Raw genomic sequence first — 25,155 nt, 5'->3', positions numbered from 1 at the left:
CTTTCTTCTAGCTTTGTTCTAGTGTTGATGGCATTGAAATGATGCCTTGTTGTTGAGATTCAAGTGAGATGAGATGTCTATCCTTAGAATTGATATTGAGTTTCATTAGTCTCGATAGAGATAGTGTTGATGGTTTGGTTGTAGCTTGGTGTTATTGGCATTTGTACAATTGCTAGTTAACAACTGTATTGACGTTTGTGTTGAGGAAGACATTTTGGCTTGTTAGCTTCGATGAAGTTAATATGTGCATCTAGCAATCATTGGTGATGATTGACTATCATCTTGGGTAGTTGATTATCCGTATCAAAAGTTTTGCTTGATTATTGTTGGTCTGGAATTATTTGCTATTCTTCGGGATGGTAGATTCTTGCTTGACGATGATTTAGCATATCTTTTTTATGGGATAATTGATGATCTTTCATGATAGTTAGTTGTTCTCTTTGATAGCTTTTGGCTTTTCGCAATACCACATGTTCTTTGTGGTTTGCTTTAGATTGGTCTCTTGGGTTTGAGACATCAGTAGGATATTACTGACACTTGCTTAGGCAACTTGAGTTCCTTGGTATTGTTGGCTGGGATTTATTTAGATTGGCTTTTGTGATAGTTGGCAAGAATGAGTGTTTGTTAGTCTTACCGCATTCATTCTCTTCTGTTGATTGTTGCTCAAGTTAGTTTTGATAGATTTGGATGTTATTTCCTTCGGGTGATACATTCGCGAGCATTTTGTTTGCTTGTCGATGATACTTGGTGTTCTTTGAGTTCCCTTTTGTAAGTTGTTTGGCATTCTATCTGCAATCTTTGATAGTTAAGTTTGGTTATTGAGTTTTCTTGATGATACACTTGCTATTGCATTTTGTTAGATAGTGAATCCTGTGTTTGATGATCTTGGTAGTTCCTATCTACTATAATACTGGTTTATCGGATGATAACTTACTTGGAATACTATTGTGTTCTAATATAAGATTTATTCCCTGATAATTAAGTCTCTAAGATATCATTGTCTCTGACTTTGATATTGTCCATCTATTGATCTTTGCGTTTGGGCCAGTAATGGGCAGACTGGCTTCGGCATTTCATGTGCATGGTGAAATCTCTAGTCATGGGGTAGCTACTGTCGACTGGTCACATAACCCACCTCTCTGTCGATGTTCCTTATTCCGTTAAAGGGCGTGACCGTGTAAACAACTCTAACTGCCTGTTTACAGTAGTCTATCTAAACCTTACGAACGGGTTTAGTTTCTTTGCTCATGAGGGTTAGGGCCTCTAGCTTCTCTCTCTATGTCCTTGTGGGCAGGGGCGTATCACACTTTTGTAAGCTGGGTGACTCCCAGAGTAGCAAGGGTGGCTAACTCCATTGGTCATTTCCTTGTCGGTGACGGCCGGAAGGTGTCTGAGCTGGTAGCGCATCCGCGCTATACAAAAAGGTTACCCCTAACTCATTTAAGTTGGTGCATTTCTCACATAGTGTGAGTACTGTGAACTTTTTCTGGAGTTGTTTCCTTGGCGGTATTCTAGACTCGAATATGCATCGACGAGGACGTCGATCTTCCCTAGGGGGGGAGAGTGTCGCGAATGTGACTTTGGGTATCGAAAGTTACTTGTCGACCAGTCCTTACGGACACTCTTACCTTACTGCCACGATGGCAGAAGGTCGGTATTGCTGGACCCTTTATCAGTCCCTTTTGTGCTAGTGGAGTTAACTAGGCATTTCGAGTGTACTTAGACCGGACGAGCATAAGGATGGAATTCCTACGTGTTATTAGCTAAGCATACTTAGCTTGGTAAGGAGTTCGCGTCTCGTTTTGTTTTGCACTTGTTAGTGACAAGAACCCTCGTATATTGAGATTAGTCCCTTAATATCGCTATATGATAGCTTACCGTGTCTGCCAAACACCTTCGCTATCATGCCCTTTGTGTTAGTCTCATTTAGGTCCCAAATGCTATTTATGGAAAGTGTCCAGATTTGCTCATTTGGCATATCTACGGAATGTAAAGATCGGTCTAAACACAATGGTGTTCGTCCCATATCCAAATTCACAATCTAGGGACATTCCATATTTAGTAAGTTTCGAGCTTGTCCCAGAGACTAACTCTTGATACTAAGGAAGGCTTGGGGTGAAAGCCCAAAGGCGTGTGTTCCTCAAGGGGGGGTTGTGGGGGGTTCCAAATGTATAGTAGGGATAGTGGGTAGGTTGGGCATGGCCGACCAACCTGAGGCATAGTCTAGCTCCCGTTTGCGTGCCTGTCCTTGTTCTGCGTCCGGCTTGGGTTTAAGCCCAAGTTCTATTCCATGCTAGCTGGTGGAGTACCCATATCCTCGCGTTAGGCCACCGGTATGCCAAAATAGCGCCAGACTCCGTTTGGCTCCATTTTGCATGCTAGTCCTAGCATTGGGATGCTGGTTGCTCCAGGACTGTTCCAAGTCGCTCCGGGCTCCCGTTCCTTCCCTCCTTAGGCTTTATGCTCGGGAGTTGCTCTGTGGTTCGGTTCCATCACCCTTTGGCTTCACGCTTGGGAGTTTGGCACTGTTCCTTCGTTCAGTGGCCCAAGGCCTTGAACCTCGGGTTCCTATGGACATGTGGCATCTGTCACGTGGCATAAAGAGGGTTTAAGTTCAACTTCGTGGTGTTATCCTATGGTAAATCACCATAGGATAAAGGGTTAAAACCACGTGTGCTACAGATGTGGTTAAAGAAATAGCCCCTTTACAGTTACCCCGTATCAGACGATTATGATTGGCTGGATCTGGCGGCCCAGAAAGTTTGGCACTCCCTCCTTATTATGATAGACTAGCACTTGCCCAGCATATGTTGTCTTGTTAACAAATACTGTTTTGAATGTTAAGTCTAATGAACAAATAAAACAGCTTGTTAATAGGACAGCATTCTTGATCAAAAATTTGTTTCAATGCTACAAACAATGTATGGAGGATTTAATATAAACCCTCCTTATATATTGTGTTAATAGTGAAAGTAGAAGGACTCAAAGGGAATAACTATCTTTGGAGTGATGTATAGTAGGGATAGTGGGTAGGTCGGGCATGGCCAACCAACCTGAGGCATAGTCTAGCTCCCATTTGCGTGCCTGTCCTTGTTCTACGTCCGGCTTGGGTCTAAGCCCAAGTTCTATTCCATGCTAGCTGGTGGAGTACCTATATCCTCGCGTTAGGCCACCGGTATGCCAAAATAGCGCCAGACTCCGTTTGGCTGCATTTTGCATGCTAGTCTTAGCATTGGGATGTTGGTTGCTCCAGGATTGTTCCAAGTCGCTCCGGGCTCCCGTTCCTTCCCTCCTTAGGCTTTATGCTTGGGAGTTGCTCCGTGGTTCGGTTCCATCACCCTTTAGCTTCACGCTTGGGAGTTTGGCACCGTTCCTTCGTTCAGTGGCCCAAAGCCTTGAACCTCGGGTTCCTATGGACATGTGGCATCTGTCACGTGGCATAAAGAGGGTTTAAGTTCAGCTTCGTGGTGTTATCCTATGGTAAATCACCATAGGATAAAAGGTTAAAACCACATGTGCTACAGATGTGGTTAAAAAAATAACCCCTTTACAGTTACCCCCTATCAGACGATTACGATTGGCTGGATCTGGCGGCCCAGAAATTTTGGCACTCCCTCCTTATTATGATAGACTAGCACTTGCCCAGCATATGTTGTCTTGTTAACAAATACTGTTTTGAATGTTAAGTCTAATGAACAAATAAAACAGCTTGTTAATAGGACAGCATTCTTGATCAAAAATTTGTTTCAATGCTACAAACAATGTATGGAGGATTTAATATAAACCCTCCTTATATATTGTGTTAATAGTGAAAGTAGAAGGACTCAAAGGGAATAACTATCCTTGGAGTGATGTGTTCTATACTTTAATACCTAATCCTGCTAGTGATGTGCATCTTGATAAAGCCATATAAAGTTGGCTATGGGTGAAAAATGGATGTGGTAAATGTATTCCGACTTGGTCAAATGTTTGGCCTTGACATTCAGAGATTGTAAGGCAATACCCTAAATGCACTAGAAATTGTCTTCTAGACATTTTAATGGAATTTTTGTGTCTGAAGGTGTGAGTGTGATTCAATGGATGGAAGCTCGTGTACCTTTGAATTGGCCTAATACAATTTCATCATCTAGAACTGTTGGGATGGCATGTTTAAGTATGAGGCGTGTCCCATTATATAGTCCAGTCGATGGACATATATTCCTTAATAGAATAAGGATAATACCTTCTTTAAGCAAGAGTTTATATAGTAGAAGACTAGGAGTAATAGAATTTAAGAATTGAATTGAAAAATCTTTTGGGTGTTTAGTATCAACAAAGTCAACACTTTTATAAATATGTATATCACTAGGTAAGGAAGAGACTATAGCATTATTAGTAGGAAAAGTATCATCATTAAGTGGGGTAAGTATGACTCTATTAGATGCAATGTAGGGGTCTAAAATATTCTGTAGAGATGGGAAAATAAAATCAACAATAGAGGATATTATTACCATGTGTAAGGTAATACAATAGATTTTGAAGGCAAATTGGTAAATTCACATAATTATTACCATTTCCAATTTGAAGAAGTCAATCAGTCTATAAAGAGTTGTTTTCACTTAGTCTCATATTCCTTTTTAGTGTGAGTGTTCTAAAAACTTTCCATAACCTATTCATTTTTACTGAATTTGAAACAATTTGTGCTCAATAACCATGTGGAATAACTAGTAGTGTTTGTCTAAGTCACCACTTGTAATAATAACAATTCCTCCAAAAGGTAATTCATTTGTTTTTATATCTTGTAATGCTAAATTAATGGCAGAAAATGCATGTGTATGAACCATACTAATTTCATCCCATATTAACACATGTGCATTTTTAATTTTCTAGCCTGATTCACTATTAACTGTAATAGCAAAAGTAGAAATCATTTATTGGAACAGGAAGTTTAAAGATTATATGCAATGTCTGACCATTATACAGTAAAGTGCTTGCAATACCTGTCCAAGCTATACTAATTACACTTTTGTTTAGAAGTTGAATGTATAAGAGTGTTAAGTAGAAAAGTTTTACTAGTACCATTAGGACTATCAATGAAAATATATCAATTTTTCTCATTTGGATTTTTAATTGTGCTAAGGATATCATTATATATAATCTATTGTTCATCATTAAACTGAAGTAAATTTTGTTCTACAGAATGAATGAACTATGTCAAATTAATATGATTATTTGCATCAAAATTTGTATAAGATAAAGGCGATTTATAGTCTTGATTGGATTTTCCATATAGATTGAATTTTTTATTTATATCATATAAAGCACACTTATAACAAAGTAATGGATCTGTTAGCATAAAATCTATAGAAAAAGAGTTTTTGAATTTTTCCCACAAGGAATAAGGATGTTTTTGACTATAAAAGACACATAAAAAAACAAATAGTTATCTTAATTGTGGTGGCATTTTAAAAGAGCAAGCATCTTTTAAACATTTTTCCCATTCTATATCATTTGCTTAAAGTTCCATAGCAGATGCAATAAGTTGAAATATTTCAAAATAAATATTATGAACTGTTTTTAGATCGTTAGAAAAAGTAGCCCCTCTTTTGTAAAGTAATATAAGACATAAATGATAAAGTTTAGTATTAGATAGGGAAACAAAATACATTTGTAAGATAATATTTTATTGATGTCTAATCTGTCATTGGTGAGTGCATTTATTATATATATAATATAAAGGAATTTTAGGATACGTATATTGCCTTGCATTTGGATCATGTCTATTTAATTCAAACCATTTTGTTAACATAGTACTATTTTAACTAGCTCTTTGAAGTTCAATTTGCTCATTACCTTCGATAAAATAGATATTTTGAAAATTTTCTAGATGAAGAGGAAGACAAATTATAGGTGTTGAATTGCCATGCATTTTAAATTGGAAAAGTCTCCATATAGCTTCTAGAGCAAAAACATAACATGCATTTAAAAAACTTGAAATTTCATCCCAGTTTAAGCTATTGTCATGTTGTTGAGTTGTTGAATGGGTTTTAATAGTGGCACAGTCATAGCCTTTATAAACATATTGAAATAGATATTTAATACTTTTTATAGTTGCACATATTTCAATATTTATATGAGCCTTATATTTTTACAAGAGTACTTGATATAAGGTACAACCCAATGGTTATCCATATGACAACTATTTTTAAAAATTGTATGTTTGTTATTTAGTCTATTTTCCAAATACAGATCTTTTTGTTGTGTCTTTCAACATTCCTTTAAGTTTAATATGGAAAACTCTAAAGACAAAATTAGGACAATCTTCAGGACTTTCATTTGGATGTAAATTTTCTATAATTTCTAGCCATTTAGAGTTGCAAGTGAAAGTAATGAAAATATCTTGTTTTGAGTAATGAGCAACAATTGCCATTGCATCTTGATAATTTTGTTGTATTGCTTTAGATCCACCACCAAAAGTTGAAGGTAGTATAACAATTTTACTGGGGTTCATATTTTCATTTGAAATATGATTTGCAACATAATCCATAAGACTAGTATACATTTCTACTCATAATTGTTTTTGGTGGGTATGATAGTAATATAGGTAATTATAGGTAATTACCTATATTACTATCATACCCACCAAAACCTATTATGCATCAACAATATATTGTTGAGTAAGCTTGCCAGCATGTAAGATTTGGTTGAAACCTAATTGTAGTGTGTCTCTTTTAGATAAATGATATGCATAATATAGAAGTAATGTAGTTTGACATTGTCGCATATTCAAAATATTTGTATGCCATCCTTTATCACCAAAAGGAAATATCAAAAGATAAACCATAGGATCACAATTAACACCAAGTGTTGAAATCTTTCTAGAATGATTTACCATAGGATATATATATAAATTTCACGTCCATGTGGAGGTTCTCCATTCTCACTAACAAAAACAATAGCAACATCATTTGTTTGTGATATATTATAATGTTGATTATCTGTTCCTTCATTCCTTAGTAACATATAAACACCACGTAAAGGACAGCTTGTAATTGCTACTTCATAAAGTTCTTTTTGTTCCATTTCATACATCATTCTATAAGCATGTGCATATGGATTAATATGATTAAGGAGTGTATCAAGATGTAATAGTAAATCTCACTTGCAACTTGTATTAAATGGGTTTTGATGCTTTATATCTATGGCTTCTTGTGTATCTAGCATATAAAGTTGCCCATAAGATGGACTTTGATCACTAGAAGAATGTGATGACATGACACTATGGTAAATTTCCCCATGAATTTTAAAGCAATAAGGAACATTACCCCTTAAAGTGTCCATGTTAGCACCTATTGATGCAAATGCAAGGGCACTATTATAGTGTTTAATATTAGATTTCAAATTAGAGTTTTTGTTTTGCTTGTAAAGCGTAAGTAAAGTATTTGCCAAAGGTAATACAGGTGGCAATATCACTTGACCATGTTGACAATACATAGCAATGTTCTCATTTTTAAAATGTGATGCATTACAAAAAACACAAATAGATGATAAAAAACCAATTTCAAAAGTTGGAATTTATGAATCTTTGTAAATAGTGTGATTTGCTAGTGTGGTTTGTGAAGGTGGAGATGGTGTAGTGGATATTTTTTGATGTGTATATATTTCCTTTTGATCTGAAGTAATTTGAAGCAACTCAAGATGTTTATCAGAATTGTTAGTATTGAAATTCTTATCTAAATGATTGGTATTTCTTATAGTTCTAAGAAGATGACAAAGGTGAGGCATAATTTAGCTTATGCAAGTTCGTGTTTGTAAACAAACTTGAATTTACAAGAGAAATATGAAATAGTGTATAATATGTGGTGGAGGCTAAGGATATAAACAAACCCAAACCTACTATGTGCTTGGTTATGTGTGCTTGTCTAGGGTTTTCCAATTGCTTGTTGGAGAAGGGTGTGCCACAAACTAAGAAGAAAGACTAACCTTTTACTACAAGCTATTGTGATTCTTGGTAGTGCCCTTAAGCCCAAAACCTAATTGTGAGATTTAGGGTTATGTGAAGCAAAAGCTAAAAAAGTATGTTGTGCCGAATATAGATCGGATCTGGCCCATTTGGGCAATTCAACGCCTTGTGATGCCGTGGAAATCCCAGGTTTGTTGCCACCTTAGCTACAGCAGTAGTGGTGTCAAATCAGTCATTGCTATAGCTCAAGAATCTCCAGTGCTGCCACAAAGTGACAGTCACAGTGGAGCTGATCCAAGGCATGGAAATTGTGATCGGCAGCGATGGATCGACCACAAGAGCGCCATGGATTTCAATCCCCCTCTAGATCTTTGGCAACGAAGGTTTCCTTGCAATCTGATCTAGATTTTTTAGAGGATCAAGCACTCTAGCAGCACCAGCAGCAACACAGGATCGAGCCAGGCACACAGGCGAAGGGAAATTGAGTCTGTAGTTGTACACCATGTACCTCTTCTCCAGCTTCCTTACGCTTTAGTTTGATGACATCAAGTGTAGGAATGCGTTTCAGCTACATTTGGGAATGATGTCTCATCTGCATGCGTAGTTTAAATGGGGGCTTAGGTCACTTCTAATAATCTACATTGAGGCAAGGCTGTGTAAAATTTTCATCGCTGTTTTAACTACAATTGTTTTCTACTGTTAGGATGGAATGTCTATATCAGTCTGTCAGAAAATTCTTGCATATGGTGGAGAGGTACATCATATGAGTTCATGTGCTTTTCTAACTTCACGTGAACTGTAGGACATAGCAAGATGTCTTTTATGGGTCCAACAACGGCACGGGAACTGGCCCCTTGTAAAAACCGTCAGAATACAGGAGGAGTTTATAAGGCTTTTGAGTTTCGAAAAAATGTGAGAGTTTCATGTTTCCAGTATGATGAGACTTCTTTGCATTGTAGGTTTTGGACTCTTATTCCAAAGATTCTGAAGAAAACTATACCAAGGCTAGTTCCCTTCACTAAAAGATTTGTTAAATCACTCATGTAAGGTTTTCTTTGTTGCTGTCAATTTGAACTTTGATGCTAATGCTTGCAAAATTCATAAGACTATGACAAAAACCAATGCTATGGAGTTTTTTGCCAAATTGAAGAATGGTGAAGATTATAGAAAGGAAGCATTTGGAAGCAGCCAGTTTGTATATAGGCTTGGTTTATTCAAAGTATATCCATGCCTCCTCATGAATGGTCTCGTTTATAGAGAAAGTCAAATGTACTATATCAAATCTTAGGGACATTTCTAATGTGTCACTTGAACTTAGCCACAATTTTCATTGATGGCGGCCCTTGAGCTTTACAAATAACTTATGCTGCATGCACATAGCTGGTACTGGGAAAGATTTGAAGTATATGTCAGTTGCATCAATGGTTATTGAAAGCCATCCAGTTGTATGTAGTACTTAAAGATGAAGTTTTTATCATATATCCTCTTGGTAAGCCTTTCTTTTTTTTTTCTAATTGAGCATGACTCAGTCACCTTACAGGTTGGAGGAGTAGCCTTTACACCTGGCATTGCCGAATTTATTGAAAATAGGTGCGTATTTTGATTCATTTTATCAATCCCTTATATTTGTACCATGCAGAATTATCCACTCAGTTCAAGTGACAAAGAAATGAGTGACAAAGCTCCCAAGCTTAAGGTCAATAGCTTGTAAGCAAGATAGATGTTCATTCTTTTGCTAGTTAAGCAAAAGCATAGGTACCGTTAGAAATGGTGTAGGCACCAAGTTAAATTGTGTACCACACAATTTCAAATTTAAAGCAACAGTGTCTGTAGTCCAGAATTATCATCTATGATTGACCAAATCCCAATGTTCCTACATTTTAAAGAAGTCACTAAGATGATTAGGATGCCTGCTTTGGTGGAAAGTCTTGCAAGAGACTTTGAGGTTGTAATAATACAATGGATCCCATATACAACTATGTAGCAAGCTTATAGACAATATATTGTACAAACAGAAAACGAAAGCACACTGGAACAGAAAATGAAAGTGCACAATACTTTAATTAGCCTTGAACACAATAACTTTTGGCAAGTTTTGATTGGCACTAGTCAAGAATAAAAAGTGGCTTGTTGGTGGCTTTTTTGTCTCCAAAAGTTTGATTGCCTCGGGCATTTGAGTAGAAGTGAACATTCTTAGAAATTGGCCAGGAGTGAGACCATATGCTTGGTCTATATAAGTGTCCTCCATGTAAACATCTTGGGGGTGTCCAGTATCTGGATAGAATTTGCCATGACCCTGCAAAGTTTGAAAAAATGTTCATTTGTTCTTACAATAGTGACATCAACCAATATCTCGGGTTTGTTTCTTGAGAAAACTTTTTGCAAACATGGCAGCCACAACAAATAGAAATTGCTTGAGGGTTTTCAGGGATGAAATGGCCATGCACCTATTGACAAAACATGCATTTTGAATTGCTGGTATACATCAAGAAAGACATAGCCCAAAGAAGTTCTTTCTGTATATGAATGAGACAGAGTGTAGCTGCTTTTGTATATGGTCCCAAGGCATATCGTCAGGAATTTTCAAGACAATAGTTGAGGGTGCAATTCTGAACACAATTTTATCTTTAGTTCCTCAGAGATTGTAGAAAATATGCCATACCGAGATAATACATATATAAGAAGTGGCTCACCACCTGAATGAAGCTATAGATCTGCAATATAAACACATGCATACTGTGTTTCCTCAGAAGAGGCAATCAGATTCCATACGCTAGGGTCTAGAATGCTATATAATTTGTGCTTAGCTAAAAAATCTCATTACAAACCCATAACTAAAAAAAATATTCTAAAATTGAGCAATACCTTCTATAATCCCATGGGGCACTTGGCTGGAAGTCTGTGTCTGAACACCTGGATCTGGCTATAGAGAAGGTTTAAGAAGAAAAAAAGCCAAGTGCCAATACCTGCTAAAATAGCAAAGGGACTTTGAAAATATAATGGCTATTTGAAGTTTTTTTGTACACCTATTCCTCAAGCTGTAAAACACTGTATTAGAATAGACTAAGTAGTTGAAGCACTAAGCTGTGTAAGGTGCTTAAATTCTGGAAAGAAAAGTGATTAGATTTTGCTTTATCAAGATAAACACAATGTTGTAAATGTGACTTCAAGTATTGAAAGATACTTGTTGGCCAGTTCTTACGGGCACTCTTTCCTTACTGCCACGACGGCAGGAGGTCAGTACTGCTAGTTCCCTTCATTAGCCCCTCTTGTCCAAGTGTTAGTAAATTGGACTTAGCATCTGTACTTAGCCGGATGAGCATAAGGAAGGAATTCCTAAGTGTCTATTTAGCTAAGCATACTTGGCCCGGCTTGTTAGTTCTTTTTTGCTTTGTCTTGCACTGGCTTGGCAAGAATCCTCGCGTGTTGAGACTAGTTTCTCAATATTGCTGGATGATAACTTACCGTGTCTGCCAAACACCCTCGCTATCACGCCTTTTGTGTGAGTTTCATTTTGGTCCCAAATGCTAATTATAGAAAGTGTCTAGATTTGCTCATTTGGCATATCTACAAAATGTAGAGATTGTCCTAAACACAATGGTGTTTGTCCCGTGTCCAAATTCGCAATCTAGCGCCATTCCATATTTAGTAAATTTTGAGCTTGTCCCAAAGACTAACTCCTAATACTAAGGGAGGCTTGGGATGAAAGCCCGAAGCGTGTGTTCCTCAAGGGGAAGGGGGGGGGGGCGCTATGAGGGTGTAGCGCATGTGATCATAGGATGAGATTTGGATATACTGTCACCGTGGATCCTTGGAACCTTGGGGGATAAATGGGGATAAAATAGCCACTAAGGGCTCTCTCATCAAGCAATTGCCCCTTTTCCAGTTGGCTTAAGGGGAGAGAGATAAGGTGCGCTACAGTTGGTATCGGAGCAAATGGCACGGGTTCGATTCCCATTGATTAGTGGCTACTTAAAAGTATAATATACCCTTGAGCAAGGTATATTCCTACCCCTAAAAATTTGAAATCGTATGTATTGGGCATCCGCGTACGTCCTTCCTCTTGTGTGGAGTATCCACGGACGAAGGTATCCACCGTGGGACTGCGGTACGGGTGGATGACTAGTTGCCTCACATGGAATAGCTGGTCTACACAATGGAAGAATTGGTAGATTGAGTGCGGAAATGGAGGTGCTGGTTCCCCTTGGCTCAGTAGGGGTTGTTAGTCAATAGTCAATGAGGACATTGACATTTCTGAAGGGGGGGTGAGTGTAGCCCATGTGATCATGGGATGAAATTTGGATATACTGTCACCGTGGATCCTTGGAACCTTGGGGGATAAATGGGGATAAAATAGCCACTAAGGGCTCTCTCATCAAGCAATTGCCCCTTTTCCAGTTGGCTTAAGGGGAGAGAGATAAAGTGCACTACAGTGAGGGGTTCCAGATGTATAGTAGAAATAGTGGTTGGAATGCATGTTTGACCACTTAAGACATTAGTTTGGCTCCCGCTGGGCTGTGTTGCTCCTTATTTTACATCCGGCTTGGGTCTAAGCCCAAGCTCCACGCTACTCTAGTCGGTGAGGTACCCTCCTCTTCGCGTTAGGCCACCGGTATACCAAAATTGTGCTAGACTCCATCTGACACCAATTTGCGTGCAGGTGCTAGAAATGGGGAGCTGGTGCTCGTGGGATTGTAACAGACTCTCGTTTTGTAGCACAATGGGCTTGGAGTTCAGCTCCAAATTCAGGTGCACTATACACAAACCTGGTTCACTACTCTCTCCATTCATCTCTACATCACCTAGAACTTGTTGCTACTACAAAGAAACATCATCTGGCAATGGCTGGTAATTGTAATCTACATGGTTTTGAGACCCCATATTAGAATCACTAGCTGCCGGTACCATCGGAGAGAGAGATCCTAAATGAAGCAATTGATTAACTTTGGGTTAATCATAACCGTTGGCCCAAAGGCCTGCTTAATTTTTGCCACGTTATTGAGTACATGCAAAATTCGCAATAGCTTTTTTGCTCGACAAGACAAGCAACAAACATAGTCATAGTCAACACATTTGCATGACACATGTCACAGCGCCTTCTTCTCTCGCCCCACGTGGTTTGGCTGCCGGGAGCAAACATCAGCACTTCCTCCTTATTATTGGAGGACTTCTTGAAGAGCGTGTTCTTGAGAGCTTGAGCAGCCAAGAGGTGATTTTTTGCTGTTGGATGCATCAGAGACTTGATCAAGCTCTAGAATGCAAGAGAGAATCCAGGAAGAAGAGCAAGCTTTCCCTGGTAGATGGCTTGATATAATGTTCTAGATGCTGGTGGTGGTGAGTATCTCGCAAGCTCGTAGAATGTCGCCCCCAGGGAAAACATGTCAGATTTGTCGAGGTGGCTGTGATCATCGTTAATGAGCTCCATCCGGAGATATCTCAAGTTGCCATCCTTGATGGAAATGGTTCCATCAATTCGATTGGCAAGGCCTAAGTTGCCAATCTTGTAGACACAATTCTGGATGTAGATCTTGTTGGGCTTCACGTCCAGGTGAGTGAGGCCATGTGAGTGTAAGTGCTTCAAAGTATTTAAGAGCTGTCATGCATGACAAACTAAGAAAAGAACACAATTGAGCTGCTTACTTGAAACATCACCTCAGTCAGCTTCTTCTCCATGAATATCCATCTCGTCTCGTAGATTCATCTCGCACAGCTCCATTTGGATACATAAAAAGTCATTCTCAAACCATGAAGAGAAGTAGTGCACTACATTTTCATGGTAACCTGGAAGCTGGATAAGTTTTGAGGAAGCCAGTGGTAATACTGAAAGAAAAAAGCCAACTCACCAAGACACGAAAGTGCCTGACCTTCTCTCAATGCTTTCCTCCTGCAAAGAGAAAAATTTGCCAAATCAATACCATAGTTTCTTGAATATAGTGACAAACTGATCACTCGGGAAGAGCTTCCTGACGAACCGATCACTCGACAAGAGAACTGATCACTCGGTAAGAGCTCTCTCAGGAAACACATCAGTGTTAAAAAAAGGGTCCTGGAAGCATGGTGGGGACATGACGTGCTGTCACAGAGACAATGTCTTTGCATTCTCTGCTTCTTGGTTCAAATATTCATCTAGGAAAAGAAGAACAGAATGAAAAAATGCCGAGTGAGTGTTTAAGATTGTCAAAGCAAAGCTAGACATACCACTTCTTGGTCTTTTGCTCCGTAGAGGCATCAGACCCACAGGGAATAGCTTTGAGATTTGAGCATCATGGTCTCGTTGCCAGTATTTCTCCTGCAGAAAGAAAAACTAGAAAAGAAAAAAAAACTGTTAAGTTGAGAGCATAAGAAAGTGAAAACTTGCGATGGGGTTCTTGGGAGCAAAGACACCACAAAGTATCACAAAAACCAAATCAAGAAAAGAACGAAAACAGAAAGAAAAGACACCAAGAGTTGAAGTGTTCTAGATGCAAATGGCCAAAACTAAGCGTTCGAGAAGAAGAAAAGAAAGTAGAATGGACACATTAGAAAGCGTGGACACAAACAGTACCAAGACGTGGTTTGTTCCAGTGGCATTGACACAGTGCCTCAGATTTGGATTGCAAATCAGCAGCAGTGGCAAGGGCTGCCATGCAGTTTTGCCGCCTCCCATTGGCCGAGAGCAAACATTAGCATGATTATTCGCCAACACGTGGTTAAAAAAATAACCCCTTTACAATTACACCCCCATCAAACAGTTGTCATTGGCTGGATCTAGTGCCTAGAGAGTTTGGCAACTCCTCCTTATTATGATAGATTATCAGTGAACTTTCGGGTTCTACAAAAATTTCCAATACATTTAGAATATACTTGGATATTCTAGCATATTATCTAACGATTAAAATGTACTTAGATTAGGTTATAATGTAACAGATACTTTAAAAAGAAATAAATATATTTGAAAATCAAGCCAAGTAAGTTTTGGCCCAATACTTCGGTGCAGATATAGCAATGATGTCGTACTTGGTTTATATGAGCTGCTTCCACACACAAAAGTTATCTTGATTAATTTTGAGTTAAGATTTATTCACAACATATGAAGAATGCATATATTCAAGTACTATAGTTGCAAAGACTAAGATTTACACTTTCAGGTTGCAATATTATAAACATCTTTACTTTTGCATAATTAACTTTGTATGTTGTGTAACTACATTTATAATATTGAAAAACTTAAAATGAACTTATCCAAAATGTTGAAGTGATTATTTTTTACTGACTACTCTATCCCTGATCTACAGATAAAATATCTGATTATATTTATCTTTAGTTATCTTTTATATTAAGAAAAAAATTGCAATATTATATTTAATCATTATTTGTAAAATAATTAATTAAATTTTTATTAAAAAATAACTCTTTACATATAATATGGTACTTTATTTTTAATATTAAATTATTTTGTGTTGCATAAAACTCGATTAGAAAGATATATATTGTAGTGGATGTTGATGGTGTGATTGTAGCTAATGCTATTATCTTTCACGAAGTACAAAATGTTATAATTGATGTATTAAAGCAAATATGTAATGCATATCATAACTTCCAAAAAAACGACAAGCATTTTACATTTATTCAAATTATAAAGAATAAATTTAGCATGGCATGTTTTGAGTTTTGATGAAGAAGCTACATTGACTTTTCTTGATAATGTAAAAATGTATATATTCCAATGCCAGATTAGATTTAGTATCATCTCAAAATCAAAATGTTAACACAAATGAATTTTCACACTTGTCACAATAGGTTAACAGTTTACCAAAGTCTGAATGACAACTTGCTATTATCAATTAAGTTTGATTATTTTGTGAAAATGGAAAAATTTATTAAAAATACAACATCCAATCTATTGTCATTCTTAAAATACTTTTCTTTTTTATATAAAAGTTTTGGATTAAATTTTAGGTTTTAAACAATTTACAACACTTAAAATCATTGTGCTGTGTTTTTGAACACTAAGGGTTTTTGTGCTGGAAACTGAATTGTTGGGCTTGAAAAAGAATTCTACTAGATTGCTCACATCTACAGCTTGTTATGAAGTTTTCATTCCTCAAGAACAATAGTGCTTAGGTGGTGCTTTAGAAAACACTCATTGACTATATGCAATGAGACTTGACCAGACTGGATGGTTCTAGTTTCCAAGGACCTGTCTAGAGAGTATAATACCAAGCTCAACCTGTGTTGTGGACATCTCCTAGAAGTACTTGCAGTTTACATGAAAAACTACTTTGTTTTTCAATGACTCACTTTCATATGTCCAATGATTCATTGTTAAAACATATATAATTGTTTTAGACAATGAATCCTGTCTTAGTTGTATTGAAAGCATTCTTTCCCTGTGGCTGCCACTCTGTGTTTGCCACTCTTACTCATCACCGTCGAAGACTTTGCACTGTTGTGGATGGTGGTGATCATTGTCACTGTCTGGGAGGATGATCGTCTTCTTGGTGATCCCATCACACTTTCAACCCAGTTGCGATGCTCCACTACGCTCTTGAGGCCCAGCGTGTAACTCTGCCCTGATGATCCCTGCCATCTGAGCGACACCCCACGGGTGAGAGAAGCCATTAATGGACGTCGATTCCTGTTGGTAAATGCAATGTTAAGGTACATCTAAGATATATGTTTTTCATCTCTTTTCAATTCAGAGGATTTTGCAGGGGTAGTTTCTATTGTGCAGTGGCTGGTGAAGCAATGTAAGCCCAAACTAGTGTGATCCACTGTGGCAGTCCTATCTATTCCACAATGCCGATTGATGGCTATAGTTTAAACTATGCTGTTTCAATCCAATGGCTAGAAAAATATGTATACTGAGCGTATCCATATCAAAACAGTATTATAAACAGTTAAAAACTCTAGTTTGAATTTGACGTACTTGCTGAGACAAATCGGGATCAAAGCGCACCGCGCTAGCGGATAGAACAGGAAAACCCTAATGGACACGTGGCGAGGTGTGTCGTGTAACACTCCCCCCCAAACCGAAGCCACTCACCAAACCAAATCTGTCACATAGGAGCTGAAACTGGTGTGGCCCCAACGGCTTAGTGAGAAGATCGGCTGGCATATCCTGTGTCCCAAGATGTTGGACGGCGAGGGTGCCACCGTCAACCAACTCACGCACATAGTGAAATTGGACTTCAATGTGCTTCGAGCGGGCATGGTGGACGGGGTTCTTGGACATAGCAATGCTGCTTCGGTTGTCACACCAAGAAGTAGTGGGGCCAGCTTGTGCACATCCCAGCTCAGCAAGTAACCCTCGAGCCCAGACCACATCCCTGCTACCAGTAGTGAGTGCGATGTACTCCGCCTCTGCACTAGAAAGGGCCACCACAGATTGTCGCTTGGAGGCCCACGTGATGGCACCTCCTGAGAAGGAAAGGCAAATGCCAGAAGTCGAGCGATGACCTTTGTTGTTGGCAAAACTAGCATCTGTGTAGCATGCTAATGATGCATCACCCCCTGAATAAGCAATGCCATAGTCCATAGTGCCCCGGAGGTATCTCACGATACGCTTGGCAGCTTGCCAATGTATGGTGGTTGGTGATGTGTTGTACTGACTCAAGGCAATAGTTGCATATGTGATGTCGGGGCGAGTCATCAGGGCCAAATATGTGAGGCAACCAATGAGATGCCGATAGGGAGTCCCAGTGGGTAGAGGCTCACCAGACTGCTCAACTGTGAGGTCGATAGCACCAACAACCATCGGGGTCTTGACGGGGTGGCAATCACGCATACCAAACCGATCCAGCAAGACTTCGACTTTACGTCGTTGGCTAAGCATGTAGCCACCAGAATCAGGATCACGTGTGACTTCAAAGCCAAGAAAGTAGGAGACTCGGCCAAGGTCCTTCATCTGGAATTGCTGGCTGAGAGCATCTTTCAGAGCAGCAATGGCATCGTTGTCATCACCCATGATGAGCAAATCATCAACGTAGAGGGCCACAATAACCATGCGCTCAGCATGACCATTGACATACACATTGTGATCAGCATGACAGCGACGAAAGCCTTGAGCACGTAGGGTGGCATCAAATTTTTGATACCAAATACGAGAGCTCTGTTTTAAGCCATACAAAGCTTTCCGCAATTGCCATATAGGGCCACCAGGGGCAACATCGTCCTCAAAACCAGGAGGTATATGCATATAGATGTCCTCTTGCAAATCCCCATTCAGAAATGCAGTTTTGACATCCATATGGTGGACTTGCCATTTGCGAGCAGCCGCAAGGGCAACAAGAGTACGGAGGCTGGCCATTTTTACAACCGGTGAGAATGTTTCATCGTAGTCAAGGCCATGGACTTGGCGAAAACCACGAACAATCAACCGTGCCTTATAACGTACAACCTGGCCATCTTTCCCATACTTTTTGGAAAAAATCCATTTTGGATCCAAAACACGTCGTCCCGGTGGCGCTGAATCAACTGGAACATAAGTTCCATTAGCCCGAATGGAAGAAACTTCTTCCGCAATAGCTTCCATCCAAGATGAAGCCTCAGGTCCTGAGATAGCCTCATCATAGGTCATGGGGATGCCGATGTCAATAAGGCCACAAAAGTCATCAAGCTCTGCAGCATCTGCTTCAGCATTTTCCCGGACTTTTAACGAGGGCCGACGTTCCCGGGGGTGATCAAGAACTGGCATCGGATCAGGCATGCCACGACGTCGACAAGGTGGTGGAGGTGTCGGAGGCCTGTCCTCAACTAGAGGAGCATCAGCTGGTTCAAGCATGTCCAGAAGTGGAGGATTCCCCAATGGAATCTCTGGTGGCAACTCATAAATAGGATCTTGAGGCGGAGGCAAGAGTGGACCATCTCCCATAAGTGGGATCAAAGGAACAAGTCGAGTCTCAGCAATAAAAGAAGGATCTTGAAGAGCCTCTGTACGCATGGGAAAGTCGTCTTCATTGAACATGACATCTGTGCTTACAATAGCCTTGTGAGAGGCAAGATCCCACAACTTGTAAGCTTTTCTCCCGATAGTGTCGTCCTATGCATATCCCACGAAGATGAATTTTTTACTCTTGGGATCTAGCTTTTTCCGAAGTTGATCAGGGGTATATGCGTATGCTGCACAACCAAAGACCCGAAAGTGGGACACATCAGGAGTAGAACCTGTCCAAAATGCCTCAGGGGTTTTTCCATCCAAAGCAGCCGTGGCAAGGCGATTTTGTACATGCATTGCTGTGGCTATGGCCTCTTGCCAAAACATCTTGTCAAGATGTGCATCAGCTAACAAAGCACGAGCAGCATTGACAAGAGTACGATTCTTCCTTTCTGCAACACCATTTTGCTGGGGGGTGTAGCGGGCTGTAGCTTGCAGTCGTATGCCTACATCACGACAGATGCCCCGAAGCTCATTGTTGAGGTATTCGCCACCACCATCAACTCGAAGAGCTTTTATCTTTTGACCAAGGAGGTTTTCAACGTACGCCTTGTACGTTTGAAAGGCAGCAACTGCATCACTCTTACGCATCAAGAAGTGGATGCATGTTTGACGGCTATAGTCATCAATGAATGTGATGAAATATCTTGCGCCATCATGGCTTGGCACGTCCATGGGGCCACAAAGATCAGAATGGACTAAGTCCAGAAGTCCAAGTGCTCGATGCTTACTCGGTGAGAAGTTCCGGCGGTGATGCTTGCCTAAAACACAAGCTTCACAAAATGTAGATGGGATATGTCGGAAATCCAATCCAGTAACGATATCTTGGGATTTCATCCGTTGAAGAGATTAGTAATGAACATGACCAAGTCTTTTATGCCAAAGCTCCGCACGAGAATCTGCCTCCACAGTCTGAAAGGCCTGAATTGGGTCGACAGCAGTAATCTCATACAAGTCCCCAATGCGTGACCCACGAAGCAACTGTGTACCAAGCATATGAAAGTCGCTAGAGTCAACTAAAGAGACTCCCTTTGCATCAAAGACTACCACCGCATTTTGATCACATAGCTTGGCGACGGACATTAAGTTTCGTCGCAAGGTGGAAACATGCATGGCACCATCAAAGGCCATGGTCCTCCCATGATCGAGTGAGAGCTGGAATTGCCCGATGCCGTCCACAGGGATGGTGGTATTGTCACCTAAATGAACACCACGTTTTCCAATGCTCGGCTGATAACACTCAAAAAGACTCTTCTTATTGCTCATAAGATTAGTACAACCAGAGTCTAAGAGCCACCGGCTTGGTGCGGCAATTGCCTCTGCGTTGTAGAGCTCCTCAACAGCCTCATTTGCAGTAGCAATTCCATCACGCTCAAGCAAATTAGCTTTTGCCAACGTAGCTAGTCGCTTGACAGGCTTGGGAGCAGGGCAATCTCGAGCCCAATGGCCCATCGCCAAGCAGCGAGCACACTGATTCTTAGCAAGTCTGGGCTTGGCACGCCCAGATGCCACGGAATTTTGCCCTTTCTGGGCATTTGCAGCTGCATGCGGTTTTGCCACCTGGGCATCACCAGAAGCCTGCGAAGCATACATAGCCTGTGGTATTTCAGCTCTCTCGCTTCGCATGGCCTCAATGTTGCGAAGACTCCTCACGGCATCTGCCCAAGTCATCCCTGGTTGGAGAAGCAGGCTCTCAACTGCATTCTTCCAGCTCGCTGGCAAGGACCTGTAGAGCCGCAGCCTCTGCTGCTCATCCGTGAGACAGTGCTTCGCCCCAGCAGCTGCAAGTTGTGTGAAGAAGCCCTGGAGCTTGGCAGTGTGAGTCTGGATACTGCCATTTTCCTCTAGCCTCAAGGAATCCATTTGTGAATGGATGTTGAAGACATCCATTTCACTCTTGGTGCCATAAGTGTCACTCAGCCACTTCCAAAGCTCTGCCGCAGTGGACTTTGGAATCGATGGGGCAGCAAAGAGAACATTTGAGGACAAGCACATTGCAATACTCCCTCTAGCCTTGGAATCCCGAAGGTTCCAATCACGCACCTCAGCAGCGCTAGAGCCTGGAGCCAGTGATGACTCTGTCCCATCTACAATCCCCAACAAACCATGAAACAAGAGATAGGATTCAAGATGGATCTTGAATCCCTCAAACCCTTCTCCATCAAACTCGCGGATGGATGGCTTTCCTTCCATAGCGCTATCCCAGCTCCGATACCATGAGACAAATCGGGATCAAAGCGCACCGCACTAGCGGACAGAACAGGAAAACCCTAATGGACACGTGGTGAGGTGTGTCGTGTAACACTTGCGATGTCGTCCAATATCATTGAAGAGTGAGGAACCACACCACAAATCAATGAGTAACAGTGTAACGCTACAAGTTCCAAGTAGTTTCTTAGGGATGGATCCTTATTTGTATCCATCTGCTTGGCTCGCCCACTCCCACAGATTTTACCCTTAGTCCAGGAAATGCACTGCAGCGCTATGGTGATTCGTGACGGTCTACTGGTGGCGCCCCAGGGCGATCGCCGTGCAGCTCAAGAAGGAGGGCATTCAGGGGCCTCCACCCCGATTCATGGTAGGCCAAATACCTGAAATCCAGAACATGAGGAGCGCCATCAAGGATCACGACATGGAAAGTTTCAGCCACGACATTTTCCATCGGGTACATCCTGCGTTGCTCAAATGGCGGAAGCAATATGGTATGTTCTTGTCATCCCTGATGAATCTCAAAGCTTCGTTCCTGATGATCATGGTCCAGGGAAGAGATTTGTGTTCTGGTGGAGAACTGAGCCAAGGATATTGGTCTCGGAGCCTGAGATCGTAAGGGAGGTTTTGTCTAAAAAGTTTTCTCAGTTTGATAAATCGGAGGCCGGGCTGCGGTTGGCGAACTTGTTCCTTGGTGGTGGATTAGTTTCTGTTACTGGAGAGGAGTGGAGTCATCACCGCCGACTCGTAGCACCAGCATTCTTTCATGAACGTATTAAAGTGGGTATTCATACTATTATCTTCTCATGAAATCTGGCTGATAAGTGTTTCTGATACTCCTGTAAACAGCAAATGACCAGTACAATCGCAGGGTGTGCATCTCGCATGCTTGATCAATGTGAAGCTACGATGGAGCAGAATCCCGAGATTGAAATCTCTGGAGAGGTGCGTAAGCTCACAGGAGACGTTATCTCCCATACAGCATTTGGAACTAGCTATCTCAAAGGCCAGAGAGTTTTCGAGATATTGTCCAAGAAAATCCCAGAGCTAGTGCCCAAACTCGTCAGCTTTTCCTGGATTCCAGGCTTTAGGTATGCTGGATCATCTATTGAACTGAATCATATTCACTTGCTTACAGGTTTCTCCCACTTCCAATCAACCTCCAACTGTGGAAGCTTCATCAGGAGTTGGATTCTCTGATCACTGGGATCATAGACGAGCGTCGGAACTCAGTGAAGTCAGGGGGGAGCAATACATACGGGAATGACTTACTCGGACTGATGCTAAAGGAGTGTGACAGCAGGAGTAATTTCACAAGCAGGGATCTGATAGAGGAATGCAAGACATTCTACATTGCGGGGCATGAGACCACAGCCACCTTACTAACCTGGACTTTGATGTTACTGGGAGGCTATCCTGAATGGCAAGAACGCGCCCGTGCTGAGGTACACGAAGTATGTGGCAATGATATTCCTGATGGCGAGAGTGTCAGCAGGCTCAAGCTCGTAAGTCGATCAATATCTCCTAATTCCAAAACTTAACTTCTTGATTCTTGAACAGGTGGGAATGATCCTTTACGAAACTCTGCGGCTGTATCCACCAGTAAACGAGATGACCAGGGAGTGTGTGGAGGAGTGTTGGCTGCAAGTTTTACACATTCCAAAAGGAGTATCTGTGTCGTTTCCAATCGTTGGATTGCATCAGGATAAGGAGCTCTGGGGAGAAGATGCAGGACAATTCAATCCAGATCGCTTCAAAGATGGGATCTCAAGCGCGTGCAAGCATCCAAATGCTTTCATGCCGTTTTCGTTTGGGCCGCGGGTGTGCGTGGGCCAGTCGTTTGCGATGATCGAAGCCAAAGTCATTCTGGCTATGATACTACAGCGATTCTCGTTCCGGCTTTCACCGAACTACCGCCATAATCCTGCGATGAAGTTTGGCTTGAAGCCTATCCATGGAGTGCCACTTGTACTCGGTAAAATGTGATGCATGTTCGTGGCATTAGAAGTTTAAAAAAGTTATGTTTGTTGAACTACTCCGAGTTCTTGAACCAAACTGGTTGGTAAATCATCTGCTCTTTCATAGTACCTCAGAAACGTTTAGAACCATCGCGATGGAGTCCGAGGTTCCAACAGAGGTTTCTGCATCTTTTCATTCACCACCGAGTGGACTTGCGGGCTTCTTGAACCATCCAGAGCGAGACGCGGTTTGGTGTCAAGGGGCGAGGCGATCAAGCACGAGATCAACGCATCTACGTCCTCCTAAAACGCCATGCCAGATTGGGTATTAGGTAAGTGTAAAAGTAAACTGGCAAAGATTTTGTTTAACACCAATAAAAACCTCCGATCCATCACAGCTTCTGGATCCCAATCGAGCTGGAAGGTATGGCATTCATATTTCTTCCATTGTTTTTTAGTTCTAGGTTTTCGTCCAGGGAGGAAGGCATCGTATTTCGTGGGGAGATGGAGCTGGATGGGGCGGTGAGGAAAGATTTTTGCACCATTTGCAAGTGTGGTGGCAAAGTAGCTCGAGATGCCCTGCTTTGTTGTGTTAGTGTGCACGAATGTCTTTCGTTTCTCATACTGGCATTATGTAATTACTTAGGAGCCGCTAAGTAAATTCTCAGATTATTGGTATTGGGAGGGAAGCACTAACAGGAGTTTCATGCACTCTCACGGAGAAGGAAGACGGAGGAAGGCAAGAAGGCAGAAGAAGAGCTGATGAAGCATTACCTTGTCAAGTGGAAGTCGAGGTCTTACCCATAGTTACGAACACGAACACGGAACACGAACACAAGCCTCAGATTTCAGGAACCCGAACACGGAACACGATCACGGCCCACGATGGCTCACGAATATTCTACTGAATATTCTAAGAATATGTTATTTAAAAATTATATTCTATTTCTTATTATATTATTATAGGAATATGCTATATTTTATTATATTATTCTTAATATTTTTATTTGCACATAAACTACTTCACACTTTTAAACTACTCAAATATCCTGCATCTCATCGTCATCTTCAACCTCATGATCTTCGACCTCACGATCTTCGACATCATCTCCATCTTCCTCTTCCTGTCCTGACTCAAGCTCGTCTTCAGGATGAGGAACTGTCTCCAGGACTTTGTAGCTTACAAACTTGTCGTAATCACGATCATTTTTGCAGGTTAACAACCTGGTGTTGCAAGCCACAAAAACCAGATCCGCTGTCCTGTCCATGGTAAGTCTGTTCCTCTTTTTTGAAGAAACATGCTCGAAAGTACTGAACAATCTCTCTACCGAGGACGACGAGCATGCCTGACTTAGAACTCGAATGGCCAACTTCTGAAGAGCTGGAGTTTCATAACCATAATCCTCCCACCAACGTACAGCTCCCCTCTTAGTGCGATCAGCCTTAGCATCATATGAGTTGAAAATGCCTCCTATCCTCCGGTAAGTTAAAAGCTCATCACGTATCACATCCCTCTCACTGGATGTAAACATGGCCAGCAGATAAGCATTCCAGTCCTTCATGACCTCTCTGTTAGCATGTTTTTCATACTCCTGAAACTCGGGGTCCAACATGTACGCCACCGAGTGCATGAGCGAGTGATACTCATGCCACCTATTAGACATGATCTGATGAAGTTCCCTGTACCTGCCATAATCCGACTGTCCTTCCTCTAAACTTGCATCCAACCTGTTCATGCACTCATATATCTTTCCAATCGCAGGTATATCACCGTCCACAACACGAAGAAGCAGCATAACATCCTTGGACACCTCTAGCATGTCCTTAACCTGTTGCCAGAAACTGTCATCAAAAACCGTTGCATAACTGTCCCTTCCTGCTCTCGACTTCGACTCAGGCCTTGCTCTGTACGCAGGGCATACGAACATCTGTTGTAAAGCTTCTCAGAGCTCCACCAGCCTCTCCATCATAATGAAGTTGTAGCCGAACCTGGTATCACAATAACGCAGCAATCACTTGTGAGTAAACTCCGCCAACAGTGCCACTATATGAGAGTGGTTTCTAACGAAGATCACCAAAGACTTTCCACGCTCCAGAAGTGTTGCCATCCATGGAAGTACACCGAAGTCTTT

At 41.1% G+C, this 25,155-nt stretch overlaps 2 protein-coding genes across 2 annotated transcripts; one reads left to right on the top strand and one right to left on the bottom strand.

Annotated features, from left to right (window-relative positions):
* The first annotated feature begins 21,073 nt into the window (after positions 1 to 21,073).
* Positions 21,074 to 23,097, top strand: LOC9660048 (cytokinin hydroxylase). Its single transcript, XM_024674210.1, has 6 exons — positions 21,074 to 21,141; positions 21,378 to 21,559; positions 21,619 to 21,849; positions 21,937 to 22,156; positions 22,204 to 22,570; positions 22,626 to 23,097. The coding sequence occupies exons 1-6, from the start codon at positions 21,074 to 21,076 to the stop codon at positions 23,049 to 23,051; spliced, it is 1,494 nt and encodes a 497-aa protein (XP_024529978.1). The 3' UTR covers positions 23,052 to 23,097.
* Positions 23,098 to 24,063: 966 nt separating this feature from the next.
* On the bottom strand, positions 24,064 to 25,131 carry LOC112346109. Its single transcript, XM_024674209.1, has 2 exons — positions 25,040 to 25,131; positions 24,064 to 24,928 (listed from the first exon to the last, which is right to left on the bottom strand). Exons 1-2 carry the CDS (start codon positions 25,129 to 25,131, stop codon positions 24,064 to 24,066), a joined length of 957 nt encoding a protein of 318 aa, XP_024529977.1.
* Positions 25,132 to 25,155: the final 24 nt, after the last annotated feature.

Source organism: Selaginella moellendorffii, unplaced genomic scaffold, assembly GCF_000143415.4.
Source record: "Selaginella moellendorffii unplaced genomic scaffold, v1.0 SELMOscaffold_12, whole genome shotgun sequence".
NCBI classification, from domain to species: domain Eukaryota; kingdom Viridiplantae; phylum Streptophyta; class Lycopodiopsida; order Selaginellales; family Selaginellaceae; genus Selaginella; species Selaginella moellendorffii.
Note: the sequence above shows the minus strand (reverse complement) of the source record. Positions and strands in the feature narration are given on the sequence as shown.